This window comes from Anomaloglossus baeobatrachus, chromosome 9 (assembly GCF_048569485.1).
Source record: "Anomaloglossus baeobatrachus isolate aAnoBae1 chromosome 9, aAnoBae1.hap1, whole genome shotgun sequence".
NCBI classification, from domain to species: domain Eukaryota; kingdom Metazoa; phylum Chordata; class Amphibia; order Anura; family Aromobatidae; genus Anomaloglossus; species Anomaloglossus baeobatrachus.
Window position 1 is genome coordinate 159,299,633 of NC_134361.1, and position 12,101 is coordinate 159,311,733.

The following is a 12,101-nucleotide window of genomic DNA, read 5'->3' on the forward strand; positions in this document are numbered from 1 at the left end:
ACTTCCCAGGGGGCAATGCTCTAGAATCACTGCGTTGAGAAACACGTGATGGTGTCTCCGCAGTGGATATGTTGATCTCCCTAAGGTCAACAATGCTTGCTTAAGTAGTCTTATACTAGGCATTGCCCCCACTAGCCAGATTCCTACTCCACACTGATGAGGGGCAAATACCCCGAAACGGCTGTCTGTGGATGGATACCATGTTTGGTATAGGTGGTCTCCTTGACTGGAGACTGCCCTTCCCGTGGTTGTTCCTTCCCGGTGAAAGACCTGGCTAGTTTCCTGCCAGCGTTGAGAAACACGTGATGGTGTCTCCGCGGCTTTCTTATTTGCATACTTCCCAGGGGGCAATGCTCTAGAATCACTGCGTTGAGAAACACGTGATGGTGTCTCCGCAGTGGATATGTTGATCTCCCTAAGGTCAACAATGCTTGCTTAAGTAGTCTTATACTAGGCATTGCCCCCACTAGCCAGATTCCTACTCCACACTGATGAGGGGCAAATACCCCGAAACGGCTGTCTGTGGATGGATACCATGTTTGGTATAGGTGGTCTCCTTGACTGGAGACTGCCCTTCCCGTGGTTGTTCCTTCCCGGTGAAAGACCTGGCTAGTTTCCTGCCAGCGTTGAGAAACACGTGATGGTGTCTCCGCGGCTTTCTTATTTGCATACTTCCCAGGGGGCAATGCTCTAGAATCACTGCGTTGAGAAACACGTGATGGTGTCTCCGCAGTGGATATGTTGATCTCCCTAAGGTCAACAATGCTTGATATTTTTAGGCTGGACCTCCCCAGCCTGAGAATAGCAGCCCTCAGCTGTTGGGCTTTATCTTGGCTGGGTATCGAAATTCGGGGGACTGCACGTTGTTTCTTAGTTATTTATTTAACTAGTAATAAAAAAAAAAGTATACGGTTCTTCTTAGTTTGATTCACAGCAATATAGGCGCACGGCTGGGGGTTGCAGCCTGTAGCCTTGTGCTTTACCTTTGGTGGGCATCATAATATGGGGGGACCCTATGTTTTATTTATTTATTTTTATACCACAATACTGACTCGCATACAGTTACACTGCTTTCCCCACCCACCGGCCATCCTGGCACCTGTGATTGGCTGCAGTCAGCTGACTCTTGGGGTGGGGGTGCATCTAACTGCAACCAACCACAGGTGTCGGTGGGCGGGGAAAGCAGTGCATATGGATGACCAGTAATTAGCGGCCCAGGAAGTGAATGCTGGAGCCTCGGTAAGTACAGCGCGCCTGCTCCCATCCCTTTATCCCTTCTACCATCATTATTAATAGACTTATATGGTAACCAGAATTCGGCCTGGAACCAAAGTTTAGCAACAGGATCACTAGGATCAGCCGGTCCCAGTTATCTGCAAGTTCACTCATCACTAATGGATTAAACTTAAGGCTGTTAAAATCGTAGATTGTATTCAGTGTCATATACTTGTTCATTTTGTAATGTTTGCATTTGTCCACTATGGATGGCGGTCTCACAGTGTTTACCTATTACATCACATAAACCGTTACTTTATGGGCATTGAAGTAAAAACTCAAAAAGGATGATTTGAATGATTGTTAAAAAACTTTACCTAAAAAATGACACGATAGCAATCTTTTATTTATTCATTTTCTCATATCTGTCAATGTTAAAATAACTGAAGGCTTTGTTCACTTTAGAAAACCATTTTCCATGGTTCAATGGAGTCTGTGTGCAGAAAATGACTGTTCAAATTAAGACCAAGCACCTTGTAGAGAACGTAGCTTTAATAAAAGGAGGAATGCCTCTGATGTCCAAATCTGTTGCTGCATTTGGCAGAACTTTTTTTATGTATTGTTTTCATTTTTAAGTGGAAACACATTCATATGATTAAAGAGGTTATTAACATCAATGAAGAAAATATTAAGGAAGGATGAAAAGAAAGATATGTGAATAGGTAGGGGCGGGAGAAATGAGAACGAAACTGAAGAGGAGCTCATATGCTTTGTAATAGTAAGATCACAGATGACCATTCAAGCACTACGCGACGTACATTACACAAGTCTAGAATGGTGGCCTCAAAAAAGGTGCAGAAGCCTCAACTTCAATATCATCATAAGAAGCGTTGGCTTCAGTTTGCAAACAAATACGAAAAGTGGACAATAGAAGATTGGAAATGGGTGATTTGGAGCAATGAGAAGAAAGTCAATAGACTAGGCTCTGATGGGTACAAATGGGTCTGGAAACAAGGGAAAAAGGGGATTGGGAATGTATAGAAGAGACCAGGGATCAGATTTCGATCAGGACATCCTTGAATCTGGTAGAGAGCATGCCCCAGAAGGGTTCAGGCAGTGTTGCAAGCCAAAGGTGGATTTATAAAATACTAGCTGTAGTACCAGGGCATTGCCCGGGATAGTAACTGTCTCTCTGTCTCTCTCCCAGTCTCTGTCTGTCTGTCTCTTTCCCTGTCTGTCTCTGTGTGTCTCTCTGTGTCTATCTCTCTGTATCAGTCTCTCTGTCTCTCTGTGTCTGTGGTCTGTCTGTCTCTATCTCTATGTCTGTCTGTCTCTCTCTATCTCTATGTCTGTCTCTCTTTCTATCTGTGTCTGTCTCTCTCTTTCTCTGTGTCTGCCTGTTTCCTTGTCTGTCTCTTTCCTTGTCTGACTCTTTCCTCGTCTGAATTTTTCCCCATCTGACTCTTTCCTCGTCTGACTCTTTCCCCGTCTGACTCTTTCCCCATCTGACTCTTTCCCCGTCTGTCTTTTTCCACGTTTGTCTCTTTCCACGACTGTCTCTTTCCAGATCTGTCTCTTTCCCTGTTCTGTCTCTTTTCTCGTCTGTCTCTGTCTCTTTCCTCATCTGTCTCTGTCTCTTTCCCGGTCTGTCTCTTTCCCGGTCTGTCTCTTTCCCGGTCTGTCTCTTTCCCGGTCTGTCTCTTTCCCCATCTGTCTCTTTCCCCGTCTGTCTCTTTCCATGTCTGCCTCTCTCCCTATCTGTCTATTTCCTTCTCTGTCTCTATCTGTCTCTTTTACTGTCTGTCTCTTTCCCCGTCTGTCTCTTCCCCGTCTGTCTCTTTCCCCGTCTGTCTCTTTCCTTGTCTTTCTCTTTCCCCGTCTGTCTCTTTCCCCATCTGTCTCTTTCCCCGTCTGTCTCTTTCCCCGTCTGTCTCTTTCCCCGTCTGTCTCTTTCCCCGGTCTGTCTCTTTTCCCGTCTGTCTCTTTCCAGGTCTGTCTCTTTCCAGGTCTGTCTCTTTCCAGGTCTGTCTCTTTCTAGGTCTGTCTCTTTCCTCATCTGTCTCTTTCCCCTTTTGTCTCTTTCCAGGTGTGTCTCTTTTCCGGTCTGTCTCTTTCCCCGTCTGTCTCTTTCCCCGTATCTCTGTCTCTTTCCTTGTCTGTCTCTCTCTGTCTCTTTCCCTGTCTGCCTGTCTGTGTCTTTCCCTGTGTGTCTTTCTGTCTGTCTGTTTCTGTCTGTCTGGCGTCTTTTTCCTATCTGTCTCTGTCTGTCTGCTTGTCTCTGTTTCTTTTCCTGTGTGCCTCTTTCTCTGTCTGTGCCTGTCTGTCTCTCAGTCTGTGTCTTTCTTTGTCTGTCTCTCCAGCGACATCATATTACCTCACACATAAGCTTGTTATACTGCGACTGTCCTTTGTTCCTATAGTAACCAATCACAGCTCTTATTAATAGCCTGTAGCTCACAGCTCCATTCACTTTAATGGAGGCAGTTTTTTTGGAGAGTAACTATAAAGCGCGGGGTTACATTTTCTTGTCAAAACATAGTCTATGAAGTTCCCTGAGTCACATGAGGTGTCTGTGCAAAATTTCGTGATTGTAAATGCGACAATGCGGATTCCTTTAGCGGACATATACACACACACACACACACACACATACATACATACATACATACATACATACATACAGATACCCAGCTTTATATATTAGACTAACAAAGTAATAAAAATAAAAATTTAGATTTTTGGGAGAAAAACAGTAACAATACTGTAACATGAGAAGAATCTGTATAACTAATCATATGCTAAATAGCTGCAAGTCACATTTATGTATGAGATAGACAAGATGAGATTATCTATATTATGAAGGTTGTCTCACACTAAAAAGGTTGTCTCACACTAAAAGCTGTAGAAGATGGTGAGATATGAAGCCTGAAAGTCACAAGTTCAAAACATTGTTTCCCTTTTGCTTGTCAGTTTATCTCTGCTGTCTCAGAGCAGTCACAGGTTTCCACTGATATGTCAACCAAGCAGCTTCTTCTTTTTCTGCTCTGCTCTGATAACATTCATCTGATTGACAGTTGTCCCCCCTCTGCCTAACTGAAGGTAGCTAACAGTCAATCAGCATGATGTCGACAGTCACACCCAATTTGCCGAGCATCCAAGAAAAGGAAGAGCTGCTCTGTTGATGTGGAGCAACAGGCCTGCAGGCTGGAACGGTCTGTGACTACTCTGAGCCGGCGCCGAGTACAACGGGTAGGTAGTTAGCAAGTACCTGCCTGTTACATCTTATGCGGGCGTCACACGAGGTGATCTGTCGTGCGATAGATCGTCGGGGGTCACGGTTTTCGTGATGCACATCCAGCTTCGTTGGCGACGTCGTCCCGTGTGACACCTACGAGCGATCGCAAATCGGTGAGAAATCGGGTATCGTGTACTCCTCGTTTATTTTTAAAAAATAATTTATTTTATTTTGCGCAGGTTGTTCATCGTACCCAGGGTAGCACACATCGCACTGTGTGACACGCCGGGAACGATGAACACAGCTTACCTGCGTCCCGAGGCACCCGCCAGCTGTGTGGAAGGAAAGAGGTGGGCGGGATGTTTACGTCCCACTCCTCTCCGCCCCTCCACTTCTATTGGGTGGCCGCTTTGTGACGTCGCTGTGACGCCGAACGTCCCACCACCTTCAGGAAGTGGATGTTAGCCGCCCACAGCGACGTCGCTCAGCACGTAAGTACGTGTGACGGGGGTTAAACGACTTTGTGCGACACGGGCAGCAATTTGCCCGTGACGCACAAATGACGGGGGCGGGCACGATCGATCATGCGATCGCACGATAGATCGTACCGTGTGAAGCCCGCATTAGGCTAGTGAGAAAATACAATTATCACGGATAACCCCTTTAATGGCTTTGAGCATATCTAGGCATCAATATTTTTTCCAAAGAGAATAAAAGCTGCTTTACACACAGCGACATCGGTAGAGATGTTGCACGTGAAAGCACCCGCCCCGTCGGTTGTGCGTCACGGGCAAATCGCTGCCCGTGGCGCACAACATCGCTAGGACCCGTCACACGGACTTACCTGCCTAGCGACGTCGCTGTGGTCGGCAAACTGCCTCCTTTCTAAGGGGGCGGTTCGTGTGGCGTCACAGCGACGTCATAAGGCAGCCGTCCAATTGAAGCGGAAGGGCAGAGAGCAGCCAAAAGAAAGTGACGCCCACCTTGTTGCCGGCAGGACGCAGGTAAGGTGTTGTTCCTCGTTCCTGGGGTGTCACATGTAGCGATGTGTGCTGCCTCAGGAACGACGAACAACCTGCATCCTGCAACAGCAATGATATTTGGGATTAGAACGACGTGTCAATGATCAACGATTAGGTGAGTAATTTTGATCGTTAGCGGTCATTCGTATGTTTCACACGCAACAACGTCGCTAACGAGGCCGGATGTGCGTCACGAATTCCGTGACCCCAATGACATCTCGTTAGCGATCTCCTTGCGTGTAAAGCCCCCTTAATGGTCAACATGAATAAATAAGAAAATTATATATGGAATTGTTGTAGTAATTGTTGTTACCTATTTCATAACTTAGATTCATACGTAGTTTGAAATTTGGTCCATTTATTCCATTGTTCAAGAAGTTTATCCACATGGTTTTGAGATACTTGAAGGTTTTTTTTATTAAAGAGAGAGAATTTAACTGAAGTAACAGGTTCCCTTTAAATAAAAAGAATTAATATTCACATAGCGGCATAATAACATAATTAATATTATTAGCATGCCAAAATGGAGCTCCAGTTGACCACTATACCTTAAGTTTACTGAAAAATACACAAGTTTATACGTGCATGATCCAATTGACTATTATGGTATTAAGTGATATACTAACACAAAATAAAAGTTTTATGGTGAATGTTCTGAGATCTGAGATATACCGTAATAGAATCATATAAATAATTAATAAAATATTAAATTGAAGAGTTAGATATGAATGGAAAATTGTATTGGTTTGTGCTGTTCCAGAGCTTCTGTTAACATCAACACATCAAAAAAATCAATAAACGTTTTCCCCAGAGAAGAAAAGATGGAGCTGTTAAAAATCCAACCTCAGCCCTTTTAAAGGGAATCTGTCAGCAGGTTTTCGCTATGTAATCTGAAGACAGCATGCTGCAAGGGTTAAAACAGAGAATTCAGAGTTGCCTGTCTTGTCAAAGTCCATTTGTTGTTTATTTGCTATGTTTGTATAAGCAGCAGGATTTATCACTGCTAGGACTATAAAGTCATGTGCATGACAGTCCAGCACTCCCCCTGCAGTGATTGACTGGTGTGGACGAGAGCAGCTCTTTCAGCTCTGCTGTGTTGGTAAGACAAAATTCTAATTGTGTGCAACCAGGAATCTAAGGCGGGCTTTGCACACTACGACATCGCAGGTGCGATGTCGGTGGGGTCAAATTGAAAATGACGTACTTCCGGCATCGCATGCGACATCGTAGTGTGTAAAGGCTCGATGATACGATTAACAAGCGCAAAAGCGTCATAATCGTATCATCGGTGCAGCGTCAGCGTAATCCATGATTACGCTGACGCGACGGTCCGATGTTGTTCCTCGTTCCTGCGGCAGCACACATCGCTATGTGTGAAGCCGCAGGAGCGAGGAACATCTCCTACCGGCGTCACTGCGGCTTCCGTAGGATATGCGTAAGGAAGGAGGTGGGCGGGATGTTTACATCCCGCTCATCTCCGCCCCTCCGCTCCTATTGGCCGCCTGCCGTGTGACGTCGCAGTGACGCCATACGACCCGCCCCCTTAATAAGGAGGCGGGTCGCCGGCCAGAGCGACGGTCGCAGGACAGGTGAGTCCATGTGAAGCTGCCGTAGCGATAATGTTCGCTACGGCAGTTATCACAAGGATATCGCAGCTGCGATGGGGGCGGGGACTATCGCACTCGGCATCGCAGCATCGGCCTGCGATGTCGCAGCGTGCAAAGTGCCCCTAAGTGATACATCATTGGATTCAGGATCTCTTCCTACATCCTAGTGCTCTCAGATGAGGTAGCAAAAACCTGCAGACAGATTTCCTTTAACCAGCATAATAAAGTAGTAGTGAACTGAAACAAGAATACATAAGTATGATATTCGTGCATATAGGGTGTAATAGGCTAGATCACTCCTTATAATTCAGAGCGGTGATCCATAGCTAAAGTCACTTTAGCTTTAGCGGACTCAAAGAAAATATTCATGGCCACTAAAGAACAAATAAATTGCTGCTAAGGGTCATATATAGACCAGAAAAGGTTTATCCAGTTTTTAGACATTAAAATACTTCAGTAAGACAGCAAATATGACATTGTATGGACAAGATATATACATTTTCCTTGTCTTTCATTTCTTCAGGGCTTCAAACCGTTGGAATCTTTCGTATCGGGAGTTCAAAGAAAAGAGTTGAACAGGTAAATGTTAGGATTGATGCTGTTTATTTAGTGTTATGGTGCTCGCTCAACAAACTTAGACTAAATGGGGCTTTACACGCAGCGATATCGCTAGCGATATCGCTGTTGAAAGCACCTGCCCCCGTCGTTTGTGCGTCACTGGCAAATTGCTGCCCGTGGCGCACAAAATCGTTAGTAGCCGTCACACGGACTTACCTGCCTAGCGACGTCGCTGTTGCCGGCGAACCGCCTCCTTTCTAAGGGGGGCGGTTCGTGCGGCGTCACAGCGGCGTCACTAAGCGGCCGCCCAATAGAAGCTGAGATGAGCGGCCGTAACATCCCGCCCACCTCCTTCCTTCCTCATTGCCGGCGGCCGCAGGTAAGCTGTAGTTCGTCGTTGCCGAGGTGTCACACGTAGCGATGTGTGCTGCCTCGGTAACGACGAACAACCTCCATCCTGCAACAATCAACGATTTTTTGAAAATGAACGACGTGTCAACGATCGACGATAAGGTGAATATTTTTGATCGTTAACGGACGTTCGTTGGTGTCACACGCATTTTGACGTCGCTAACTATGCCTGATGTGCGTCACGGAACCCGTGACCCCGGCGATATATCGTTAGATACGTCGTTGCGTGTAACGGAGCCTTAAGACTCTGTAAAACAATTAATTCTTTACAAAGGTTTTAAAATATCATTCAACTTTGACTGTTTTTTTATTTATAGACCCCTGAAACCCCTGTTTGCTTTACAGTCCTGATCCTGATTGGCAGATAGGCTTTATTTTTTCATACCACATTTATTTGCTGTGTAGGGTCCCCCATATTTCGATACACAGCCAAGATGAAGCACACAGGGGGGAGGCTGCAACCTGTAGACGTATGCTTTATCTGCCCTGTTATCAAAATACGGGGGATCCTACGCCTTTTTTTTCAAACTATTTATTCATTTTTATACTCCACTTCAGGGACCCAGACAGCAAGTGTGAGGTCAGCCAATCACAGATGCCAGCACAGAGGGTGAGGGCGCAGTCTGACTGCAGCCAATAACAGATGCTGTCAGAGACGTGGGCTGGGGAAGCAGTGAATATTCATAACATTTAATGAGCGGACCCAGAAGCAGTGTGACAGTAATGTGGAAACTCGGTAAATACCGTATAACTATCCTGCTTTAATTCCCATTTTTCCTTTTTTTTTTAATTTATTTTTATCCAGGCAGCCGAACCCAAACAGTAACACAGACTCTGAGAAGTCCGTGTTCGAGGTCCATGCACAAACACTACGTGTCCGGTACGCACCCCAAACTTAACAGTTTTGGTTTGCCCATCTACATTCTTTATCCATGTGCATATGGTGTCCCCTTTTCAATCTGAGGAATGTCTGAAGGCTGCAGCCCATTAGCCACCATTGATGGGCTACAGCATTCACATGACTTAATGTCATGGCAGCACCAGCAGACACAGCATCGGCATCGCTGGAATGGCGTTGCTTCAGGGGGTTAGTATATATTTTATTAATTTTACATAGGAGATTAAAGCATGTAAGAACTGGTTGTCTAACTATTGGACATCCCCTTTAAGTACTACAGAACTTACTGACATGCTCTGTTTGACACAACATAATAGGCTGATTGAAATGCATTTTACTAATAACGTAGAAATGCTGATTTTCAGTGTCTTCTAGTCAATAGGAAGCTTTGCAGATTGCATTGCCCATGTTTAAAATTACGATTTCCTGGAAAAAGACCAAATGCTGACATTGCATCGAGTAGGGTCTGGCCGGTCATAGTGCAAGCTATAAAAAAGTGATACTTTTACATGAGTTATGAAAAAAATGTTGTACAGTATATATATACAGTATATGGAAAAAATACCTAAATTTGAAGATTGCATCTTTATAACATGCTTTTTATTGCTGTCGATTTGTTTCTAGCTCATGTATGTTGAATACTTAACACTTGAGTGTGATGTTTACTCCTCATCTAATAGCTCAGTGAGAAGATATTTGTGAGTTAGGTGTTATGCTGATTCAACTTTTCAGTGTTAATTAGTGGTAGATATTTTAGAAATTTGCAACTATTATGACAACAAAAAGTATGGCATAAGTATTTTTGTACGAACCCTTTGTATTTAAAAGTATAAAATTAAAAGTTATAAAGTTATACAAGCACATTGATGAGTCGTAACATTTTAAGACCGGTATCCCTGCATTCCCCCACCTCCTTGCGGTAGGTACTCTTCTCTCCTGCACTGTCTGGGGACCTCTCTCGGCCTCAGGTTTCTGGGCTGTAGGTCTTGTGCATGTTGTGCAGGTCTCCTGGCAGGATTCGTCTGGCCCGCACGCTGCTCCCAGCCTCTTAAAGAGATAGTGCGTGCATCCTAATGTGTCCCCAGCCTATCGCTGGGAGTCTCTTAAGTATTTAAGGCCCCTTCCCAATGAGGGCAAAGTCTTTGGGACAAAGGGGCAATGTCCTCAGGCAAGGAGCTCAGTCCATGGGGCAAAGGGCAAGGTCCATGGGGCAGGGGCAGTATTAACAGGGCAAGGGCAAACGGGTTCAGTACCTACTTAGACATTCGGAATTCCAGCAGACAAGAACCCAACATGTGGAACAAAATAGGAAGGCAAATAAACAACAAAAAGTACTTTTAGCCACTCGAACCATATCTCCAGACCGGTCCCCACAGGACGTGGAACAGTCCTGTTTGGAGGTGCAACAGGCACAACTGAAGCTAATAGTCCAGATCCAGCACTTCTACACCGCCAGACTTCCGGCCAACCCTCTCACTGGCTATAGAAACGGTAAATCTCCCCTTCCACATGAAGTCAGCCTGCATAACATAGACAGCATAGGTGCCTTGTGGACTTTCCACTTTTAAGAACACCACCTGGAGTCCTGCCACAAAGGGGCTACCTCCCCAGAACAAATGACCATGCTCCACTGCAGCCGCCTCAATGAGAACCTAATCCTGAATCTCATCATCCAAGATGTACCCGCGGCCGCGCCAGGAGTTGTAGGAGCCCACCTCTCCCACGGTGACCAGTTGCTGGTATCTAGTCATGGGTGACTGCCTTGGCTCCAAGTCCCACTCCTGCAGGTTCCAGTGATGTACCGCCTCTGCCAGGGTCTGGTCTGCCAAATCATGCAACGGCCACTGTATCTGGGCACTCTTAATGGCGACAGCTGGTACTGTTGGGGGAGTCTCTCCATTCTGGACCGCGCTCTCCACGGTGGGGCTTCTACCGGTTGCTCTTCCCATTTCTTCAGGGCCACCACCCATTCCCCATAAGTAGGTTGGGAAGGGTGTACTCTCTCTCCCGGGTGCACCTGCCAGAGGTGGGCATCACTGAACATGGGGCAGTTCAGTGCTTCTCGCTCTTTTCTTCATCTCCTTGTGAACTTGCCAGGGGCGAGTTCCACTGCACAAGGGTCGTTTCTTAATACCCAGCTTCCGAGCACACCGGAAGGTTTTTAGCCCTCTTTTTCTCCGGGTCCACCCATGATAAGTGTCTCCTATGCTTGGGTCCCAGCCATGTTTTCTCACTTTTACTTCCATGTTCTGTAAGTTGTTTTTCCCAGGCATCTTCCCCGCAGTCCATCTTGACATATTGTGCGAGGAACAACCCTGCTCACAGTGCCACTTGAAAAGAGGAGTAAACGCCAGGCCAACGGGGCTCCGCTGTCCTTCACCAGACTAAATCTGTGTTTGTGACCTGACCCAAACAGAGGGTGTGACACTTGCTTTGGTTATCAAGGCAGCGTCCACCTCCCCGCAGGCAGACAGGGGCGAGAATAACTATCAAAACCCAACCTAACTATTAAATATTCTACAGCACCTATCAATCAAGTAACAGTGCATTTCACAAACTTTACTTGCTTGTATTTCAGAAAGTTTACATCTGATCTCACAACTAAAGAATGTTTAGAATCAGCATGATAGCGCCAGTATAGCACTGGCTTTAGTTTATATATATAAAAAATCCTGGTGATTGGTCCTGTTTAATTACAGTAAAGCTCCTGTTCTAACAGCCTCAATTGAAAATTTTCATTATACTGGGTTTCTTCGAAAATAAGAGGGTCTTATATTATGTCTTGTTCTGAAAGATGGGATAGGGCTTATTTTCAGGGGATATCTTATTTGTTTGCCCCTAAACAGCAATCCACATTTATTCTTGAACAAGAAAAACAACATTTAGTGAAATATTGTCATATCACATTCTGGAACATCGACGGAACTCTCCAAACCCTGTGTGTAACACATGTGTATCTATCTATCTATCTATTTGAGGATAGGTAAATAGTGGATAGATGGATTATCTATCAATCATCTATCTATACACACACACACACACACACACGCGCGCGCGCGCACGCACCAGCCTTTCTCCTCTTCAGCTTTAGACGCTTGCAATTAATAAACATTTGGTCACATGACGTAATCTCACAAAGGTCCTTAAGCAATCCA

The 12,101-nt window shown here is 45.4% G+C and overlaps 1 protein-coding gene across 1 annotated transcript in view; it reads left to right on the forward strand.

The window, feature by feature from the left end:
• The window catches only part of LOC142250590 (rho GTPase-activating protein 6-like), a 194,731-nt gene that overhangs the window by 102,221 nt on the left and 80,409 nt on the right, over positions 1-12,101 (forward strand). Inside the window, exon 6 of the mRNA XM_075322772.1 lies at positions 7,603-7,658. Within this exon, the coding sequence (XP_075178887.1) occupies positions 7,603-7,658 (56 nt within the window). The remainder of the gene's footprint in view (positions 1-7,602; positions 7,659-12,101) is intronic.